This window comes from Siphateles boraxobius, unplaced genomic scaffold (genome assembly GCF_051911475.1).
Source record: "Siphateles boraxobius isolate OS27281-9 unplaced genomic scaffold, OSU_SipBor_1 12, whole genome shotgun sequence".
Lineage (NCBI taxonomy): Eukaryota > Metazoa > Chordata > Actinopteri > Cypriniformes > Leuciscidae > Siphateles > Siphateles boraxobius.
Genome location: NW_027508722.1, coordinates 12,023,413 through 12,047,011, shown reverse-complemented (window position 1 = coordinate 12,047,011; position 23,599 = coordinate 12,023,413). Strand labels below are relative to the sequence as shown.

At 41.3% G+C, this 23,599-nt stretch overlaps 1 protein-coding gene across 1 annotated transcript in view; it reads right to left on the bottom strand.

The window, feature by feature from the left end:
• Positions 1 to 23,599, bottom strand: part of LOC143715966 (uncharacterized) — a 139,502-nt gene that overhangs the window by 34,107 nt on the left and 81,796 nt on the right. Inside the window, exons 7-8 of the mRNA XM_077207924.1 lie at positions 15,323 to 16,683; positions 15,170 to 15,197 (exon numbers count right to left, since the gene is read on the bottom strand). Coding sequence (XP_077064039.1) covers positions 15,170 to 15,197; positions 15,323 to 16,683 — 1,389 coding nt within the window. The remainder of the gene's footprint in view (positions 1 to 15,169; positions 15,198 to 15,322; positions 16,684 to 23,599) is intronic.

Genomic DNA, 23,599 nt, shown 5'->3' with positions numbered 1-23,599 from the left:
TATTTTAAGTGCCCTATTTTGCACTTAATTAAATAATAGTAATTATTTTACTATTTATCCAGATCTATTTTTTTAAGGTTTCCTACAACAGGTTTACATCCATCAAAGGTCAGAAAGAAAACGTCTCAGGTTACGTATGTAACCCTGGTTCCCTGAGAGGGAACAAGACGCTGCGTCGAGACGCGGTGGGATAGCCCCTGTGTGATTGCGTTGTGAAGCACGTGTATAATCAGTCGAATGGAGAGATGAGACATCATAAGCGGGTGACGTCATCGACCAGGAAACTATAAAGCACACCACTTAAAAAGATGTGGTAAGCAGCTAAGCACCCATGTACTCCAGCACTGCAACCACAGGGCAGATTCCTGGGTCCAGCTGGTGCTCTCCGCACCAGCAAGTGATCAATATCCACTTTTCCCCGTGGAGGGAGCTCTGGAGTGGAGGATGGTCTCAACACCCTCAGTTGAGAGACCTGAACTTATGAGCTGGGCCCCCTCAGAGGCCAAGCCCAAAGTCTCCACAATTCTGGGTGGGGGTGAAGGATCAACCCGGTCGCCTGAGAGAAAAAGTCCCCCAACCCCCCGAGTACAATCTCCAGAAGAGAGCCGTCGAGGAGATACTCTAGGTCCAAGAACCGTACTCGGGCCTGCCAAAACGAGGCTAATAAATTCAGAAGACGGACCCCGTCCCGGTGAACTCTCTCCAGAACTCCCTAGATTATGTAAGAGACCACCGATGTGTTGTCCGTGCGGACAAGCAGGTCTGGTAGGAAGTGATTGAGAGCTCGAAACACTGCCATAATTTCTAGCCGATTTATGTGCCAAGAAAGTAGATGGTCCCGCCAAAGACCCAACCTGTGAGGGAAGCATCGATAGTGTACGCGACGACAAGAATCCGAGGAACCAAGGTTTCTTCCACATGACTAAGGCACGTAGGCATCGCCGCGTGACCTTGATCATGCGAACAAGATTTCCCCTTGGAGAAAACCCCTTGGTTCTGCGCCACCACTACAGGGGTCTCATGTACAGGAGGCCAAAAGTTATTACGATTGGACGTAGCTGCCATGAGACCCAACAGTCAGTGACTGGCCTAGTTTTAAAAAGGCTGAAGGAAAAACCCGATCACTTCGCCCCCGAAAGCGAACCTTAGAGACTTCCTGTGATGAGGACGAATGGCTACATGGAGGGATGCGTCCTTCAATCTATCGTGACAAACCAGTCCTCTGACTGAATCTGTGACACAATCTGTTTGAATGTAAGCCTCCATCCTTCTTTGGAACAATGAAGTAACGGCTGTAAACCCCTGACTCCCTACTGGGAGGAGGAACCCTTTCTATAGCCCCCTTTCGCAGAAGAGTCTGTACTTCTTGCTCCATAATCAGAGCCTGCTCGGGATCTACCACGTAGGACCCAACTAGATATATTTGGCAGTAGCTTACACGCTGCCAGAGAATCTACTAGGGGGACCAGTCTCTCGAGACTGGCCTCTGGTATTGGTCGAACAGCCACTTCTCGGAGGATCGTTAGGAAATGCAGGCACCTTGTCGTCCTGAAGCGGCGAAACGGCAGGGAACAACAGAACTGGCTGCTTAACGCCCCTCCTCAGAGGATCGTTAGGGAACGCAGACACCTCGGTGCCCTGAAGCGGCGAACTGCCAGCGTTGCGACCCTCCTCAGAGAGTAGCTTCCCAGCAATGATAACATAACCAGAGCCTGCTCGGGGTCCACTACCGTAGGGAGGACCCCCAGAAATATGGGTAGATTAGAACCGAACTGAATTCTTTAACCCTTTTCTATAGTGACCAGGCCCCAACGAGATATATTTGGCAGTAGCTTCAACGCTGCCAGAAAATTTACTAAGGGGACCAGTCTCTTGAGACTGGCCTCTGGTATTGGTCGAACAACCACTTTGGTGCCCTGTAACGGCAAACCGGCAGGGAACAACCGAACTGACTGGTCTAAGACCCTCCTCAGAGCGTGAGATGTTGAATCAGTTATGACCTTTAATATGGCATCCTGGTATAATTTTGGTTTTGCTAAAGATAAGAAAAAATTATCCAGGGTAATCAAACAGGCATCAAAAATGATTGGGGCCCCACAGATTCAACTAGTAGACCTCTATAATTGTGCAGTGAAGAGGAAAGCAGACACTATTGTTACTGACCAGTGTTTGGAATAACGCTGTTTAAAAGAACGGCATTAGATAACAACATTATTTTTTCAGTAACGGGCTAATCTAACTAATTACTTTTCCCATCGTTACAACGCCATTAACGTTACGGGACGTAAAATACGGTGCGTTACCACAGGCGTCAGCTTGGTTTGAAATGTGTTGGGGACAGAGACGCATTCGGAAGTGCATTTTGAGAAGTGCTGGGTACAAACTTGTCAAACTGTGCAGCCTGTTTGCTCAACCCGTAAATAAATCCCTCGATCCGCAAATGTTGTTTGAGTTCTTAAATGGTCTAGTGGTAGATCTTTTGCCAAGCGTGTCAGAGGTTACGGGTTCGAATCCGCCCACGTATAGTTTTTTCCTCTCATCAAAATTCAATATGTTCATCAGTGGTTACAGTCTATATATCAAACAGGGACACGTTTGTTGTGCATTTTATTTTGTGATTTCACCTGAATTTAATTTAATAAAATCACTTATTTAATAGCGAATTAAATGGCAAAAAAGTATGGCGTTGTTAGAGTTTGATTTATTTAATTTGCTACAGTTACTGCAAACACACTTTCTATTATTTAACTCTTTACTTTGGAATGAAATACTTAAAGTAGGCTACAGAATGTATTCCAGACCAGTTGTCTGACATTGGGAGTTTGATTTATTTAAGCAAGAATAAGACTACAGAGCTAAACACACTTTTTTTTGTTGTTTACTTTTGTTGTGAACAAAACACTTGGAAGTAGCCTACAGGTTGTTTACTCGACCAGTTGTCTCAGGTTGAGAGAGTTTGATTTAATTTGCTAGAGTTAAATGCACTTTATATGGTGTAACTGTTTACTTATCTTACAAAGATAATACTTGAAGTGCAGGATAAACCTATTGCTGTCTGTCGACGTGTAATAAATATCGAAAGCTATGTACAAACACCTTTCTGTTCTACTCATTTCAACTGACTTGTGAAAACTGCAAAAAAAAAATCCAAATTCTTGACATATAGCAACTTTTTTTAACAGTAACACGAATAGTTACTTTCCCTGGTAACGAGTTACTTTTATTATAGAGTAATTCAGTTACTAACTCAGTTACTTTTTGGAACAAGTAGTGAGTAACTATAACTAATTACTTTTTTAAAGTAACGTTCCCAACACTGTTACTGACCCCTCTCATCCTTTGTACAGCTCGTTTCAGTTACTGCCATCAGGTTGCCGCTTTATAGCTCCTTTGGCCAAAAAGAAAGTGTTCAGGAACTCTTTTATTCCTACTGCTATTTCTATTTTAAATAAGACTAAAAAGTATCATTAGTGTATTGGGCTTGAGCCTTTATTGATTACATAGTGTAAGGCAGGCCTACTTTTTTCCTTGTAACAATTTTAAATTGTGATGTGCGTGTGATTCTACTGTGTATATGTGAGCGTTGTTAACCAAAGACAAACTTCTATCACTGGTTGATAGATAATAAAGTTTTTTGAATTTGAATTTATTTTGAATTTGAGATCTAAGCCAATAGATCTTATTGCAAACCCGTAATCTACGCGCTGCCTCAGCAAACACGAGATCTGAGCCACGACTCGGATCTCGCGTTTGCCAATGCAGCGTGTAGATTACGGGTCTGCAATAAAGATTCTGTGACTTGATCTCGGGTATGCCTAGGCAAACGTGAGATCCAAGCCACATAATCTTTATTGACTTTCTTCCCTCGAGAAGAATGCCAACAAAAGCAGAGCTAAAACTCTCGATAATGCATGTTACACGGGAATTTATGAATGAACACTGTCAGCCCCAATTTACTAGAGCTGACCATGCATGCTCCACTCCCAAACAAACAACACATGAATCGCTTGTGTCCCAACTCGTAATGAAGCGAGGGCAGGGAAAAACACACGATCCAAAGCTGTTTTCTACTTTTACTCCTGTCTAATATATACAAATATGCTTGTGGACAAACAACAATTAATAGACAGAGACAGATTCACACAGAGTGCCCGCTGAAGGCACAGAAGCTGGCACGGTCTGTTTTCAGGTGTGCTTTATTAGGCTTGATTTAGATGCGCCTTGCCTCGCCTGAAATGTAGTCGAGAGTAGGCGGCTGCAGTGAGAGGAGGAGTGAAAAAAGCGCAGGCAAGCCGGACAGTTCCCTTTCAAGGGAACTCGAGCTGCGTCAAACGCTGTGGGAACGACCCAGCGTTGTGCATCATGAAGCACGTATGGAATCAGCCCAATGGAGAGATGGAACGTCATAGGCGGGTGATGTCATCGACCAGGAAACTATAAATAAAGCACCCCATAAACACAAGCGCAACAGCTTTCTGTGCCTCAGTCGCGCTATATGTGAATCTGTCCCTGTGTGAATATTGTCTGTCTTTACATACTCTGCACCACACAAACAATTTATATATATATATATATATATATTAGGGGTGTGCAAAGCAGCCGGTATTTGTATCTGTATTTGTATTTGTTGAGGGGGGAAAAGTATTTGTATTTGTATTTGTATTCGAGTAAAATCCAAAATAGGCGTAAAAATCTAGTTTTTTTGCGTTACACTTCTAATTTACGTTATAGTGTAAGTATTCTTTAATTATATAAATCCAGCAATGAACATGTACCAAGGAACGTCATTGAAAAGAAAATAACATAACAGCCATTACCTCATCCATGGTTAAACCAACAACTAATAAAATACCATTGTGAACATTATGAATCCCACCACCCCCCGTCCTTGTTGGAGGACGCTGAACAGACAGAATAAGTAAGGGATAATGTATAGCGAGGCGGTTGATTATGAGCCTGACGCGAAGCGGAGGGGTCTTGAATCAGCCTGAAGGGTTTGTATTCGCTATAACAACCACCTCGCTATACATTATCCCGCTTACTACATGGCTACCTACCAAATAAATCAATAATTTGACTCAAAATATTGATTTAAAAAGGAGTTTATTGATTTAAAAACGATTGTATTGCTTCCGCTAAAAAAAATAGTCCGTTCCATCTCTACGTTTAGAATCCATGGCAACGCTCTGTTTTTCGTGGCAACGGTGTGTTATACTTAGCAGCGGTCTGTTATTAAGAAATAACCATGGAAATAACAGACCGCATTCTACATTAGAATTCAACCAAGCCATGTAATAAAAACAAATAATTACGGAGCTAACAGAGCTACGTAAACAGAGCGAACATGAGACCACCCGGCTGCAGACGTCAATAATGCAGCGTAATGAAATAATCTCCCGATCAAACTCCACTTCCCGAAAGTTATAAACTGCCTCCGGAACCCAGTTAAGGTACAAAAATCTATTCAACAAAAATAGTAATGCAGTTAAGTGTTTTTTCGCTCAGCCGAGCCCTCTCTGTTGCTGTGTGGAGCAGCCTGTGTCAGTCACCTCTTCCTGAACGTCACTCACTCACTCGCGCACTGCGGTCTCGTGAGGAAACGCAGCTTTTTGATATAAAGTTTTTCTTGTTCCCGAATACAAATATTTTCTAAAGTATTTGTTCGAAATAAGTATTCGTAAAAAACACGTTATTTGTGCCTTTCCGAATACCGTATTCGGGTTCGGCTCCACCCCTAATATATATATATATATATATTAAGAGAGATATGGTGAACGAACAGCAGTTTAGGAAGTGTGTCCCTCCCTGCTTGCGTTATTTTACGAGTGGGGATACACAAGTTCTTTGTGTTGTTTGTTTGGGAGTGCAGCATGCCCAGTCAGCTCTCGAGGGAGCTGATTGTGAGCATTGCGAGCGTCTGCCATTAAGGACGCTCCCCTCCCGCCGGGCGCTCTTCGAGGAGAGCGGTTCGGTGCGCGCTCCCCGCGGTTCGGGTCCCGCTCTTGCCGAGGCAGAGCGACGACGCGTAATGTGGGGATCGGAGATGGATCTCTCAGCGGGGTTAGAGACGGGCTCTGGCTTATCTCTCCCTTCACCTGTGAGATCAAGTGCCTCAGTCCCGTGTTCGGAAGCAGGCGCTGCGGTTTCTTCCGCTCGGGCTGAGGCACCAGTTATAAATGAGGGAGATGTGGAGGATTCGCCACCTTACACTCCCGAAAGTGATGAGCTAGTGGAGGTATTAACAAGAGCTGTAGAAAAACTCAGCATTGTATGGCCAGTGACTAGACAGGAGTCTGTTTCTAAATCAAAATTAGATGAGAGATTTTTGCCGTCACGAGTGCAACCTCCACGCCGGTGCTTGCCGTTTTTTCCCGATCTCCACACTGAGGTGTCGAAATCGTGGAAAAAACCGGTGTCATATAGAGTGTTTAGTCCCCAGACTTCAACATATTCTAATATTGTGGGGGCAAAATCATTTGGTTATTCGGCTATGCCTCGCGTGGAGAGACGCTTGCGAGTTTTCTCTCCCTCGAGGCTGCGTCTTCTGTAAAGGCACCGGCATTACCCACCAAGCCTATTAGAAATATTTCGGTTTTTGTGGGTAAAGCGTATTGGGCGCCGGGTCAGGCTGCGTCATGTCTGCATACTATGTCTATTATGCAGGCATACCAGGCTGACCTGCTGAGGGACGTGAGTGAGAGTGAGGAGGTCAGTGCTGACGTGGTTCGCGAACTGCGTCAGGCTGCTGATTTATCCCTGCGCGCAACCAGAGAGTCGGCCAAGCTAGTGGGTCGATCTATGGCAGCTCTGGTGGCCGCAGAAAGACATCTGTGATTAAATCAGACAAATATAAAAGAAAAAGAAAAAGCTTTCCTTTTAGACACTCCTCTCTCCCCCCTGGGTTTATTTGGCGATGCTGTAAATTCTGTCACTCTCAGCCGAAATCTCCCAGTAATAGAACTGATCTGAGGACAGTTATATTAGCTAAGAAGGCTTCGGCTAAGAAGAAGTCCTGGCGCCACGGTGCGCAGGACACTGAGGGTGGTCCCCACCGAGGCGGAAAGGTGTTCACCTCTTTCTATGGTGCCCATTCTTCCTTGGTGCCCTCAGGGGCCCGTTCTGCCAACCCCCCCTTCATGCCGGGCCGCAGAAGGTCCCAGCGAGCGATTTCCCGAGGGACGCTCGCTCCCTCTGAGGAGTGTTTCAGAGCGGTTAGACCAGTTGTTCCCTGCCGGTGTGCCGTTACAGGGCGCTGCGTTTGCTGCTCAAGTTACACCAGAGGCCAGTCTCGAGAGACTGGTACCCTTAGTAGAATTCTGGCAGAGTGGAAAAGCCTTCCAAGAATATCTCATTGGGTCCTTCAGACAATAGAAAGGGATTATGCTATCCAATTCAGGTGTCGTCCACCAAGATTCAGAGGGGTTCTGCCTACAGTGGTGGGCCCCGAGCAGGCTCTGGTTATGGAACAAGAGGTGAAAGCACTCCTTCAAAAGGAGGCTATAGAACGGGTTCCTCCTCCCAGTGTGGTGTCAGGCTATTACAGCCGATATTTCATTGTTCCAAAATAGGATGGGGGGTTGCGTCCAATTTTAGACCTGCGCCTATTGAATCGCTCGGTAGGGAAGCCAAAATTCAAGATGCTCACTATCAAGCAGATCGTGTCACAAATCAGATCCGAGGACTGGTCTGTCACGATAGATCTAAAGGACGCGTACTTCCACATTTCCATCCTTCCACAACACAGGAAGTTCCTGAGGTTCGCCTTCGTGGGCGAGTTGTACCAGCACAGGGTTCTTCTGTTTGGCCTAGCTTTATCTCCCCGCACTTTCACGAAATGCATGGACGCAGCACTAGTGCCCCTGAGGCTTCAGGGTGTTCGTGTCCTCAATTACATCAACGATTGGTTGATTTTAGCTCAGACAGAGCAGATGGCGGTTCGACATTGAGATGTCGTTCTCGTTCATATCAGGAAGTTGGGGTTGAGGCTGAACGCAAAGAAAAGTGTATTATCTCCTCAGAAGACCACTTTTCTGGGTGTCGTTTGGGTTTGGGTTTCGATGCAGGCACGACTCGCTCCGACCCGCATCGTTTCGATTCTCTCAGCTGTGAAACAAGTAAAGCTAGGCCAGCTACTTACTGTAAAACAGTTTTAGAGACTGTAGGGTCTGATGGCAGCAGCGTCCGACGTTATATCTTGCGGCCTGTTGTACATGAGATCGCTACAGTGGTGGCTCAGGACCAAGGGATTCTCCCCGAGGGGAAATCCGTTCCCCACGGTCAAAGTCACGCGGCGCTGCCTTCGTGGTCTGGTCATGTGGAAAGAAACTTGGTTCCTATTCAAAGGGCCTGTGTTGGGGGCTCTTTGTCGTCGCGTAGCGCTAACGACGGATGCTTCCCTCACAGGGTGGGGGGCGGTCACGAGTGGTCGTCCAGCCCAAGGGCTGTCGCAGGACCATCATCTATCACGGCTTATCAATTGTCTAGAGATGTTGGTGGTGTTCCAGGCTCTGAAACACTTCCTAGCAGACCTGAGAGGTCATCATGTGTTAGTTCAGTCAGACAACGCGTCGGTGGTCTCTTATATAAATCATCAGGGGGGCCTGCGGTTTCACCGGCTTTACAAGTTGGCCCGTCAGATCCTCCTGTGGTCCCAAAGGAGGTTACTATTTCTGAGAGCAATGTATCTTCCTGTGTATTTGAATGTGGTAGCAGACTCCCTGTCGAGACAGGGGCCGAGGCCGGGGGATTGGAGACTCATTCCGGAGGTGGTGGAGCTCCTTTGGTTGAGTTTCGGTCGCGCCGAGGTGGACCTATTCGCTTCCAAGGAGACCATGCATTGTCATCTGTGGTTTTCCATCAGCCATCCAGCCCCTCTGGGGTTGGACGCTATGGTGCAGCCGTGGCCACGTCTGTTCGCCTTTCCCCCGATTGCTCTGCTACCTGGAGTTCTGGAGAGGGTTCGCCGGGACGGGGTCAGCCTACTATTAGTAGCCCCGTTCTGGCCGGCCCGAGTATGGTTTGCGGACCTGATTTCTCTCCTGGACGGCTCTCCCTTGGAGCTCCCGGTCAGGAGGGATATACTCTCTCAGGCGGGCAGCATGATATTTCACCCCCGCCCAGTATTGTGGGCTTGGCCTCTGAGGGGGCCCAGCTCATGAACTCTGGTCTCTCAACCGAGGTTGTTGAGACCATTCTTCACTCCAGAGCTCCATCAACGAGGAAGCTTTATGCCTTGAAATGGAAACTCTTCACTTCTTGGTGTGGAGAGCACCTGCAGGACCCAGTTAACTGCCCAGTGGGTGCAGTGCTGGAATTCCTGCAGGAGCGCTTCTCCACAGGGCTATCCCCCTCCACACTAAAGGTGTATGTGACGGCACTGGCTGCTTACCACGTCCCTTTCAGTGGAGTTTCTCTTGGGAGACACCCACTTATAACTCGTTTCCTTCGTGGCACACTGAGGCTGAGGCCAGCAGTTCGTACGAGGGTGCCGGCCTGGGATCTGGCCATCGTATTAGAAGGTCTTTCCCTAGCTCCTCTTGAACCTATCGAAGAAGTTCCTGAGAAGTTTCTCACGTTTAAGACTATCTTTCTTCTTGCTATCTCCTCACTAAAGAGAATCGGAGATTTGCAGGCTCTGTCGGTTTCACCCTCGTGCCTGGAATTTTCGCCTGGCATGGTTAAGGCTTTTCTGCATCCTAGACCAGGTTACGTTCCCAAGGTCCCTACTAATGTTGTTAGACCTACAGTTCTGCAGGCCTTTTGTCCTCCTCCGTTTCTGTCGTCTGACCAGGAGAAACTTAATGTTCTCTGCCCTGTTAGGGCGTTAGACGCCTATTTCCACAGAACTGCCCTGTGGAGGAAGTCAGAACAACTATTTGTGTGCTTTGGGCCACCCAAGAAGGGGTGTCCCAACGTCTAAACAGAGAATAAGCAAGGCGGTGGTTGAGGCTATCTCACTTGCCTATGAGTCAGCTGGTCAGCCTTCACCTTTGGCTGTACCAGGAGTATGGCGGCTTCTAAAGCCTTACTGTCAGGAGTTTCCCTCAGTGACGTTTGTGATGCGGCTGGATGGTCTTCACCGCATACTTTCATTAAGTTCTACGACCTAGACTTAAGTTCTACCCCTGGGGCACAGGTGCTCTCGTCCTCTGTGCGCTACTTCTCACATGGCGGTCACTTGGTCCTATGACGACGTGGGTATTAGCATTCCCACAGCGTATGACGCAGCTCGAGTTCCCTTGAAAGGGAACGTCTCGGTTACGTATGTAACCCTAGTTCCCTGATAGGGAACGAGACGCTGCGTCATTCCACCATACTCCCGGCATTCCCGCTAGCGCTTCCTTCAGGCCTATCAGAAGCTGTTGCGCTTGTGTTTATGGGGTGCTTTATAGTTTCCTGGTCTCGTTCCCTATCAGGGAACTAGGGTTACATACGTAACCGAGATGTTTTCGCTTCTCGCAGTGGATCTGACACCTGCAAGATCAATGATGGATATCGCGGGATTCACGCGATTCACGCTCGTTCACAGTGTTGCTAATAAACTGGATGTCATTTAAGTTTTGTTGCTTTGATATGAAAATAAATATAATGAACAAGACACCCAAAGTATTTGTTATTTAATTCCATTCCAAATAAGTGTTTATCAATCATTTTTTCTTTAATACAGACATAGGCTATGTGGGTTTTTTTGTGTGTGTGTGTGTGTGTTGTTGTTTTTTTTTATAATAAAATGGCATTGCATAACCCATAGAGATCGCACTGTCCGAGAGTTTGGGAATATGCACACATAACATATACACATAAAACATGATATCAGAGTTTTAAAATCAAACATTTTAAAAGAGAACAATACATCACGGTTGTTTAAACACATCAACATTAAGCTGTGTCGTCAGCAAGTCGTTTCCCATCATGCTTTTGATCAGCGCAGTCGGGGGGAGAGCAACTGCGCGCGACTGCAGAATCCGACATGTGCGCCTTGCGCTTGCGAGAGTTTTTTGACACACGTCAGCATGACATCAGAGCAAGGCGGACCGCACTCGGACACATTTCTAACCGCCATGCATTACACGCTGATCACCGGTGATCGGTTCTGCGCAGATTTTGCTCATCTCAGACAAGCCTATTGTTTCCTGGTCGATGACGTCACCTGCCAATGACGTCTTATCTCTCCATTGAACTGATTATACACGTGCTTCACGACGCATAACGCAGGGGCGTTCCCACCGCGTCTTTCAGTTTTCTCATAATATACATTGAACATCACAACATTTTTTCAATGATTCTCAAACAACTTAAGATTAAGTCTCTCTAAATTCCTCTGCGAGCCTACTCGACTCAGATTGGCCAGGTGGCCCAGTATGTTGTGATTGGTTTACCACTGTCTGAAAAAAAAAACTCCCACTCAGTATGACGTACGTATGAGATTTTGCAATTGTAATTCCTCACCATCAGCATTAACAAGTGTAATGTCCATCAACAATTTGTATATTTCTAATTTATTACACGGCTCTGTGGAATACTTGATTCTGATTGGTCAATCGCATCATCCAGCGGTATGTTATCACCAGATAACCTCTCAAAGCAGATAACGCAAGCTCATCCGGGTTACTTAAGTCAGCAGCGCTGTACATAGCTAGAAATGTTTTTTCTTTGTGTACAGTTATTTAATTATTCCATCCTGTATCGTGGACTCACGGAAATGCTGTGTAATGAGTGGTATGATTGTATACCGTATCACTTAAATAGTTTGAACTAGCAACTGCTCTCTCTGCGGATGCTTCACGTTTAATGACCTAATACAATATTTCAATTCAGATCAATATTTTGTGTCTAATTATTTACTTATGTGGCAAGTAGCAGTGTAATAAGCGGGATAATGTACATCCAGCCGGTTGTTCTCTCAAAATAACCCCCTTCACGCTTTCGCTGCGTCTGGTCCTCATAACCCTGTCGGGGGTTATTCTGAGAGAACAACCTGCTGGATGTACATTATCCCTTACTTATTGCAGTGCACATGCAGTAACTGCAGTAACAGCGCTTACGCTAGCTGAGCACTAATGTGAATGACTGATGAAATATTAAAGTTTGTAAAACAAATCTTGCTCAATTATTTATCATTACTCAAAGTAGTAAGAACGACAGGCAATCTGCAGGTAAAAGCGGACCCACAGCTGCCGGAGACCTACACAATATAAAACACAAAACTAAGTATTTTGAACACCGGGTTGAAATGATATACATCAATAATTACTTACAGGTTGTGATTCTGAGGAGCAAATTGGTCCAAATAAATTGGGTACTTTTCTAATCTCTAATGGATAAGCATTTTGTAAATCCGTTTTAGACCTCACAGAGATTTGAGAAGAAATCTTCAAAAGATTATACTGCTGGTACTGTGGTAAATTGAACCACTGACTTCTCACATCCTCATCCTTTGGAAGTGTTTACAAAGAGAATTTGCTTTTGCAGAGCAGAAAACACAATTTTCTCAACATGTGGACTGGTGGTGGTTGAGGAGAGATTTCCTTATATGATTGTAAAGCGCTTTGGGTGCACAGTAGTACATATGAACAGCAAGTGTGTCATTCATTCTTCCATTCATGTACACAACATAAACTAGCTATAGAGTTTGTGGGTCAAAATATATGCTGTTTGAGGGCAGCCAATGAAGACCATAGGCTGGCATTATGCAAATGTGTTACCGTGTTAAATATGCAGGTGACGGAAGTGATGTTGCTTCCCAATTCGCCTACTTATACTACGCCCTAAAAGTATGTACTAATTTTTTTAGTGAAGAAAAAGTACCTACTTTTGAGTGTGTAGCAAAAGAGTAGGCAAGCTTTGGGACATACTATCACGTCATCTCTAACGGACAGCTCTGTCACTATTACACACATCCTGTCACCGTAAACTGCCCTGTCAATCATCTTGTCACAGTTAAAATACTCCATTCAATTCATACTCCATACTCCACTCCAATCTAATTTAATTTCCTACTGTTTCGGAGAGAAATTTTGTAGCAAGTTGATCTGCCAGTAGTGATTCTTTCATGCAGAGACTCTCCTCATGTGTTTGCAATTTGTATATAATAATGCGTTTAAAAGTTAATGGCTAAATGTATCTTAACAAAAGTTCACAATGCTGCTGCAGATAAAATAGATAAAAGTTTTTCGTAAGGTTTGGCACTGATAAATTATTACTCAAACCTCTTAATCTAAACCTTTCTACATAACCGCCGGACTCTAATGTCTGTAGTTTTTTAACACTTTTTACTTGTGTTTGTAGTTCTAATCAAATCCTCGTCCAACGCAATTTGGGTTTTGGCAATATTAGCTGTAGAGTGCGCATAGATCTGCACTTTGGATTCTGAACGGAAATAGTAGGCCATCAGGGTATCTTTGGAATAGTCATTTCAACATACTACGATTTGGGACATACTAATTCTATATTAAAATACTATTTAGGACGGATAGTATGCGAATTGGGATGCAACATGAGACTGTAATTCCTGACGACTCATTTAGGTGGTTCAGGGTTGATTCTTTCTTTTGAGAGACAATAACTTTATTTATCGTGCACTTTCGACTTTACAATTTTACAGACCGTTTACATTCACAGACAGAATTACAAAATATTACACACTGCATGAAAGGTATTTGAAAAAAAAACATAATAGGGGCACTTTAAAGAGGCATCACAATAAACATAAATTTCAAAGTTGTTTTTATTTAGAGTAAGTAAAGATTGACCAACAAAATCATTTTAATAACATAGTATTTAAAGGGATAGTTCACCCAAAAATGAAAATTATGTCAGTAATTACTCACCCTCATGTTGTTCCAACCCCGTAAGACCTTCGTTCATCTTCAGAACACAAATTAAGATATTTTTGATTAAATCTGAGGGCTGGTCTGGATCACTCCTCCATAGGCTTCTAAGGGATTGAAACTTGCCGGCCCCCGAAAAGTTATTAAAGACAACTTTAAAATAGTACAAGTGACTACAGTGGCTCAATCTTAAGTTTATCAAACGACGCGAACACTTTTTTGTGCGAAAAACAAACAAAATAACGACTTTATATGCTATTCATTTCCTTCTCTGTGGGCTGTCGAGTCAGTTCACGTAGTGTACATAGCGTAGTGCTTCTGTGTTGTACATCACACGCATCCCACACGACCAGCGTCGGCCAATAGTGAGTATACGTGTGACGTAGCTCTACAAAATCACACTACGTTAACTGACTAGAGGCCCACAGAGAAGGAAATTAATAGTTGATATAAAGTCGTTAGTTTTTTTGTGTATTCTCATCATTTGATTAACCTAAGATTGAGCCATTGTAGTCATTTGGACTATTTTAACGATGTATTTAACAACTTTTCGGGGCTGGCAAGTTTCAATCCCTTAGAATCCTATGGAGGAGTGATCCAGCTCTCAGATTTAATCAAAAATCTCTTAATTTGTGTTCAGAAGATGAACGAAGGTCTTACGGGGTTGGAACAACATGAGGGTGAGTAATTACTGACAGAATTTTCATTTTTTGGTGAACTATCCCTTTAATTGTATATACAGGTGAAACTCGAAAAATTGAATATCGTGCAAAAGTTTGTGTATTTCAGTAAATCAAATTAAAAGGTGAGAGTAATATATTCAGTAGATATAACTATATACATATGCATGATTATACTTTTCAGAGGGCCAACATTTCAGTATTTAAAATATTTTTTTTGTTGTTTATTGATTTCATGTAATATTCAAATTTTCTGAGATTTTGAATTTGGGGTTTTCATAAGCTGTAAGCCATAATCATCAACTTTTGCACGATATTCCGAGTAATTCAAGTAATATTTGTTATTTATGTATTTTTTTAACAAATAATTTATGTAACTTCAAATCTCTTTTAAAATACAAGTGTACATTTTCATGATCATTTCCACTATCAGTAAATCATTTTAGAGGACCTTTATATGTGTCCATCATATGTATATGTCAAACACACATTAGTAAGTAACACATTGGTTACTTATATGTGTGTGAATAATCTTATAGAAAGAATCACATAAAGAAAGATCCAATGGAAATAAGAATATTTTTGAAAAACATGCCAACGTTAATACCTATCCATATGATTAGTCCTCAGGTCTCTCTCGGGTCTCATCAGATCAGATACAAGAAGATACTGAGAAGGCAAATTGCTGCTGTAAGTCATAACAAACAAAGAGCGTTATTTAAACAGTATGCGTTCATAAAATAACATAAATGTTATTGTTGAATAAATTGTGATTTAATACAACATTGTAAAACTTTGGAGAAATGTATTTACCATGACTCAGAAAGCTGAGTGAGATGCTGGCATTTGATTTAGCTGTGGTCGTAGCTGTGGTGCCAGCTGTGGTCTTAGCTGTGGTGTTAGCTGTGGTGCCAGCTGTGGTCCTAGCTGTGGTGTTAGCTGTGGTGCCAGCTGTGGTGCCAGATGTTGTCCTACCTGTGGTGTTAGCTGTGGTGCCAGCTGTGGTCCTAGCTGTGGTGTTAGCTGTGGTCCTAACTGTGGTGCCAGCTGCAGTCCTAGCTGTGGTGCCAGCTGTAGTACCAGCTGTGGTGCCAGCAGTGTGGGCTGTGCTGTAAGCTGTAGTGCCAGCTGTGGTGTTAGCTGTATTGCCAGCCGTGGTGTTAGCTGTAGTGCCAGCTGTGGTGTTAGCTGTATTGTCAGCTGTGGTGTTAGCTGTGGTGTTAGCTGTGGTGTTAGCTGTAGTGCCAGCTGTGGTGTTAGCTGTAGTGCCAGCTGTGGTGTTAGCTGTATTGCCAGCCGTGGTGTTAGCTATAGTGCCAGCTGTAGTGCCAGCTGTGGTGTTAGCTGTATTGCCAGCTGTGGTGTTAGCTGTGGTGCCAGCTGTAGTGTCAGCTGTGGTGTTAGCTGTAGTGCCAGTTGTAGTGCCAGCTGTGGTGTTAGCTGTAGTGCCAGCTGTGGTGTTAGCTGTAGTGCCAGCTGTGGTGTTAGCTGTGGTGCCAGCTGTGGTGTTAGCTGTAGTGCCAGCTGTGGTGTTAGCTGTAGTGCCAACTGTAGTGCCAGCTGTGGTGGTAGATGTGGTGCCAGCTGTGGTGTTAGCTGTAGTGCCAACTGTAGTGCCAGCTGTGGGGGTAGCTGTGGTGCCAGCTGTGGTGTTAGCTGTAGTGCCAACTGTAGTGCCAGCTGTGGTGGTAGCTGTGGTGCCAGCTGTGGTATTAGCTGTAGTGCCAACTGTAGTGCCAGCTGTGGTGGTAGCTGTGGTGCCAGCTGTGGTGTTAACTGTAGTGCCAACTGTAATGCCAGCTGTGGTGTTAGCTGTAGTGCCAGCTGTGGTGTTAGCTGTAGTGCCAACTGTAGTGCCAGCTGTGGTGGTAGCTGTGGTGCCAGCTGTGGTGTTAGCTGTAGTGCCAACTGTAGTCCCAGTTGTGGTGGTAGCTGTGGTGCCAGCTGTGGTGTTAGCTGTAGTGCCAGCTGTGGTGTTAGCCGTAGTGCCAGTTGTAGTGCCAGCTGTGGTGTCAGTTGTAGTGCCAGCTGTGGTGTCAGTTGTAGTGCCAGCTGTGGTGTTAGCTGTAGTGCCAACTGTAGTGCCAGCTGTGGTGTTAGCTGTAGTGCCAGCTGTGGTCCCAGCTGTGGTGTTAGCTGTAGTGCCAGGTGTAGTGCTTACAACATTAGTAGAACTGACATTAAGTATATTAACCAGAACAGAGGACTCAAGTACACTTGTTGGTGCTCCCAGCACAGTTCCTTTAAAACAAATTGCAAAATGGCAGTCTATAATCAGCTCAGGGTTTATACATGTACAGTTGGGACCAAAAGTCTGAGGCCACTAGTAAAAATGCTATTTTGCATATGTTTTATACATTTCCCCCACTATAATTCATATTATACAGTATATATATATATATATATATATATATATATATATATATATATATATATATATATATGTATTTTGTGAAAACTGAATAAAAACATTTACATATTTCATAATTATAATATGCTATATATATATATATATATATATATATATATATATATATATATATATATATATATATATATATATATTGTGCAAATATTTCACAAGTCCACATGCAGTATTACAAGTCCAGTATTTTATCCATTTTTAAGTCATTGTTTTACAAAAATAAGTAAATGTTATTTCTAAAGCACATATACACAAAGCTTGCATTGACCAAAGTACTGCACAAAGGACAGAAACCCATTCAAAGTTTTATGAACAATTAGTACAAGCTTAAACTGAATTCTAAAATGGAAAGGGAGCCAATGAAACAAGTCCAGAACTGAAGTAACATGATTATGCTTTTTAGTACCAGTCAACTGTCTTGCAGCTGCATTCTGAACTATCTACAGTACAAGCGTGTTAATGAGGACTGGGGATGTGGTAAAGACCTAGAGAATTGCAATAGTCTGCTCCTGATGTAATATAAGCATGGATAACTTTTAGCAAATCATGAAAAGTCAGAAATGATTTAAGTTTGTAAATGGTTCTTAAGTAGAAGCTATTTTATCGACAAAACTGATTTGATAAATCAATGCATTCTAATGATTTATATCTGAATCAAATATAACACCCAGATTTGTTGCATTTGCCATTGCATATGGTAGCAGACTGTTTCTGGACTTGGAAGGACCAAATATAATTTCTTTATTTTTATGATTATTGTAAATTATTTTAAATGCCAAATTTTCCATGTCTTAGACATTTAGACCCCACTGTATTTGCATTACAGAACTTTTTTATGTAATATATTTATTTTAACATTTGCTACATATCGTATAACAACCAGTGGCAAACTCACCATTGGTTGAACCCTTCAGGATGTCAAGGAATATGGGAATTTGTAAATTAGCAATGCCACCGGTGCCTATGGGGATGGTGAAAACACACTGAATCAAGTTTGACTGTATCGAACCCTGGAAATTGTTTGGCTGGGGAAAAAAGAAAATTATTCATATATCAAAATCTGATTATTTGATAATTATTTGATAAAATCTGCTCAAACGATATGCTCACAAATATTATCCTTACTATATTTGAGATCTCCAGTATATTGTTGTAGAGAGGAGTTTGGTAGAAAAATCCGCCATTATTATTGCCACAGACAAGGATGATATTAAGGTCCTGAAAAAAAGGGTATTAGGTAGTGGGTTTCCAGACAGTCAAGAGAATACTTCTGCTATTGATAAACCAAAAACAAACAAAATTAACAATTTTATCAAGGTTGTGTTTTGTAACTGGGTCAGAAAAACAAAAAAACATGTTTTATTTGCATGCAAATTTTCCCAACCACCTCATGTCCTGTCCGAATAGTTCTAAAGAAGTGACTGGATTTCAATTTTATAAGATCACAATATAAGAGATATAAGAGCAAAAAGAGGACACTTCCCACTGTTACAGATTACACTTTATTCCAGGTAACTTTTATGACAGAAACACAACACATTATTCACAGACTACTATAATCTTAAAAACAGACTAAAATGTATGTTTATTAGGCTATGTATGTTTTATTGTATGTAGAAATTGTTTTGTGTTATTTTATCATTTATAGGAAGTATGTTAGTGATGACCTGCCAAGAGACTGTGGATGAAAATTAGCCTTTTGCGAAATTCAGAACAATGCATGAAATTGCAACATTAATGTTAAAAATTGTATATAGTCCGTTTTCAAATAAATAAATACAACTAAAAAAAAAATATATATTACTGTCATGGTGTGGTTGCAGCCAAGATGAGGAAGGATCTAAATTCAGCAGTAAAACTTTAATAAAAAAATAATTCAAAATTTCAAACACTAAAAACACTAAAATTTAACAACACGCAGGAATAGAACAACCAGGGCTGGATTAACATAAGGGATAGGTAGGGATGAAGCTCCGGGGCCCGAGCTTGGAGGGGGCCCATAATTGTCAGAGGGAAGGATTGACAGCCAGTAATAGACCTATTATTATTACGATGTTGTTGTTATTGTTATAAACCATAAAACCATGGTCGAGATGAGCATGGTTTTTGTCTGTGTCATGGTCTATACTGTTAAATTCTTGATTCTGTCCAATAACTATTGAAACATTTCTTTGGTGCAACAATAGAGAATTTAAGAGCTTTATAGCCTGGATCATGAATTCAGGAGGAAGCTATGACTTTTTATTCTGTGTAGAAAAGATATGATCAGTTTTTATAAACTTTAATTTAATAAAATATGAATTCAAAAATTAACAACCTGTAATATAATGCAACATGAATATTCAACACATTTGTTGAATATTAGGAATATGTATTATTATTTGTTTCTTCCCTTTATTTAGCTATTCATTGATTCATTAATTTATTCCAATTTAAAAGCCTTAACCCCAGCAAAACATTAATGGGGAAACGTGTGGGACAGATGGGCTGAATTTGAATCTTCTAAAGCCAGAAAAAAAGCTTCTAATCATGAAACTGTTTAAAGCAGGAGTTTCGGTCCTGGAGGGCCACTTTACTGCACAGTTTAACTTGCCTCAACACTCCTATTTAGAAGTGTCCAGTATGCCTAGGGAGACCTTGATTTGATGGTTCAGTCAACTCAAGTCAAGTCACCTTCATTTATATATTGCTTATAAAAAAATATATTTAAAACTAGACCTCTGAATAATATCAAAGATATTACTATAAATAAGAGCAACACCTCCACCTTTACCTTCAAAGGGACATTGTGTAGGAATTTCTCCCATCTAGCGGTGAAATTGTATTTTGCATTCAAACAAATTATGCTCTCCAGCGCCTTGCTTTTTCAAATGCGTGTTGCATCTACGGTAGCCGTTATGTACCAAAAAGCTATGACAAACAATGCAAGAACAATCATATGCTCTATTAAAATATATTCTTATCGAATTTCTAGGTTACAAAAAGTAAACTTACAAACCTTGTTTTTAGCGCCTTCTCAACTTTATTCAATAGCTGCTATTCATCAAAGAGCCCGTTTAACTTTTAACTATACATGTTCTACTGTCTATATAATAAAGTACACAACGAAGCAATGAAAAAAAGCATGTAATTAAGACTGTAATATTGACTTAGCCTACCTGTCGAGGAGAAAGCAGGCAACTTATTTTGAAATCTTTCTCCTGCATTAGGTCTTTCCACCTGGAAAAAGCTATCCCGACATTGAAACTTGCCGGGGCAGTGACAAGCGCCTCTCACTGGTCTGCTCCTCCGTTTCTGCTGCTTTCAGTTACGTGATGCTGGCTCTGAATGAAAACGCGCTGTGGAAACGCGTTGGCCTAGTACTTTTTGACCCTCTCTGCTATTATAGTTTTTCAAGATGGCGGAACGACATGGAAGCCCCGTGGACCTACCCGTCACATGTATATAAAGATAATAAATTCTTTGTTTACGTGGATAAGTCAGATAATTGGCAGAGGTATTTGTACACCATCGAGGACATATTTATGAATACAAATATTGATTTTAGATATTAAAATACCTAAAAAACTACACATTGTCCCTTTAAGACGTGTCTCGTGTTTACAACTGTAGTCTTGTGAGGTGGACTCATTTAAAGTAATGTAATTATGTGTGTTTAATTGGGCTAAACTTTGCGGGACAGTGGCCCTCCAGGAGCAGGACTAGACACCCTGGTTTAAAGTAAACTCCTTAAGGCAGTTGTATGTTCTAAATTTGTTGCTGTTTCTAGAAAGCTTGCTTTGACCTCATATCTGGTGTTAATGCATTTATGCTGTTAATCTGTTGCAGCCTGGAATATTTATATAGGGCTACTTTATTTTAAAATGGAATATTCAGTATATAACTACTCATTTTATCTCTGTGCGTTGAAGTTTTTTAAATATTTTTTTATATTAAAGGTGCTCTTAAGCGATGGCGGGTGACGTCACTTCTTGTTGGCGTTTAAAGTATTGTCAAACAAAACGGAGGCTAGCTAGACCCTCCCTCCTCCTCATCCGCGCACTACCCCCCCAATCTCCACCTCCAAATCCTTCTTGTCGGTTATCGGCTGGAACAGTTTGTTATGTTTCGTGGTGCGGGTTAGCCCAGTTTGTTTTTGTTGTCGTTTGTGGAGCCTGGGGTGTCTGCAGGGGCCGTGTTTCTTTTTTTTTACAGTGTGTTCAGGGGACAGACAGCTAGCGGATAGTGAGGAGATGTTTGCTGTATGAGACAAATGCGTGACATCGCTTAGAGCACTTTTAAGTATTTTTGAGGTAGAAAACGTTGTGGCACCAAGATAGTTCACTATAAAGGGGGCCCTTGGTTTTGCTATAGCCCAAGGTCCCTACATGTTCTTAATCCGGGCCTGAGAACAACTACTGAAAACAGACATGGAATTAAACTAAACAGAGAGTAAATGAGTGAGGTAAAAAACAACTAGGAAACTAGGTCACACAAGGAAACTAGGTCAACCAAGAGGCATTTACACAACACTGTTTTTAAATAAAAGTGGAAAACTTATGCGTTTTGGCCATCCATTTACACGACAACAGCGTTTTCAGGGCCTAAAAAAACAGGTTGCAAAGTGCAAGCTTTTGAAATGATAGTTATCATCTCAATATTAACTACAAATGTGCGAATCTGTGAAAACGGTGACATCATGCACATGCAAATTACATGTTATAGGCATGAGCGCTTGGCGCAATTGCTCTGTAAAATAATGCCTTTGTGCGCAGGCGCATAGTTTTTTTCTTTACAAAGTGATACGCCAACAACTGGCCTGGCAACATTATACAGCGTTTTTAATCTGTGTGAACGGGGATCATTTTGATAACATTGTCATCTGTACAAAGAAACAATTTTTCTATTTTTAGTACATTGTTGTCATGTAAACGTGGTGTAAACTATAGGAAATAAATGCAGGTACTGGAAACATCTAAAACTAAAGTAAAACAGAACCTAACCCTGACATAAACCTCTGAATGCTGTCAGATTTACTTTATAGAAATTGTTTGTGTATCTATCACTGCCTGTTTAATTTGTGTTTAATCGAGCCCATAATGGACCTTATTTCAAGCAATGTGTGAGTAGTTCATTACAGTATTTTATTTCATTAAGTATTTCATTAAATATTAATTTCATTTTAGTTCATTAAGTTTGGAATATTTAATTTTATGTATTTAAAGGAAGTCTCTTATGCTCACCAAGGCTGTATTATTTGATCAAAATACAGTAAAAACAGTAATATTAAAATATATATTATAAGAATTTAAAGGAACTTTCTGTTTTAATATATTTCAAAATGTAAGTTATTCCTGAGATGGCAAAGCTGAATTTTCAGTGTCACAATATGCTTCAGAAATCATTCTTCAATATGCTAATTTATTGCTAAAGTATTATTATTATTATTATTATGGATGCTCAATTATTAATAATGGTTCTTATCAACAATGTTGAAAAAAAAACTGATACATTTTCACGGTTTCCACAAAGGCAACAAAACATTTTTTTTCAACATTCTTATTAAGAACCATTATTAATAATTGAGCATCAATGTAATGCGACTTTTAAACAGCATAACATTTTTCACAGAATCATGTTTTTCTGAGCTTTATCCGCTTCAAATCATCTTGTCAATCATCTTGTTTTTCTCAGCTTCAAACTGCTGCGGTTAAATAGAATAGATTTTTAGCCTTATTTAAGTGAATAGAAGTCTCGTTCCCAGCTCATAGAAGCATAATACATTCTGTTGTATTAAGTTTTTGTGTAAACTCTTACGAGTCCTTTCATTTACTATTTGGCTCTTTTCAGGCAGCAGAAAAGAAACCACAACATTTCAGGTACATACTAACTATGCATAATATGTAGAGTCACGCTTTATAGAGAAGATAAGTGACCATTATGGTGGCAAGAGACATGTTCGGTTCACTTTGTTTTGTAGTGGCTACAAGTTTTTTGTTGTGGCCACAAGTTTAATGTGTAAACAAATCTACGTGACCATAGCAAAATGAGATCATCAGAAATGGATATTTGGAATTTATGTATACTTATTATCGTTCTTCAAGAAAACATGTTACATGTTGATTATTATACTTAGTCATATAGCCTTTTAATGACTAGCCAGAAATTAAATATTATAGCATAATATGTTAAAATTCTTCTAAAGTGAAGGATTGGAAAAATAGTCATATAGAATCAAAGCTTTACTGGCATGATTGTCAGGTATTTATTGTATTTTTTTTTCTATATGTGTATTCTTTAACACTTTTTTGAATGCCGTCACAGGCATGAGGTAGCCTGTCTACATTGTGCACAATATAATATAATTATACAATTATACCTGTGTTTGTTTCCTTTTTCTGTTTAGAAGATAACTGAGCCTTTAAATCGCCTTTGTAAAAGCTTTACTACATAAATAATCCTCTTTAGGTGAGCTCACAAAAATAGTTAACTGACAACTAGTAAATGTTTAAAAACTACCTGAATTAATCATGAATTACAGTAAGAATACGCATTAATAAAGCATTTATTAACACACTGAGTAACTATTACATATGTACATTTGAATAGTTTATTACTAATTTACTTACGCTTTCTAAATGATCTCTTTGAACCACTGACAACTCCTAAATAACTGGTTTGTAAAT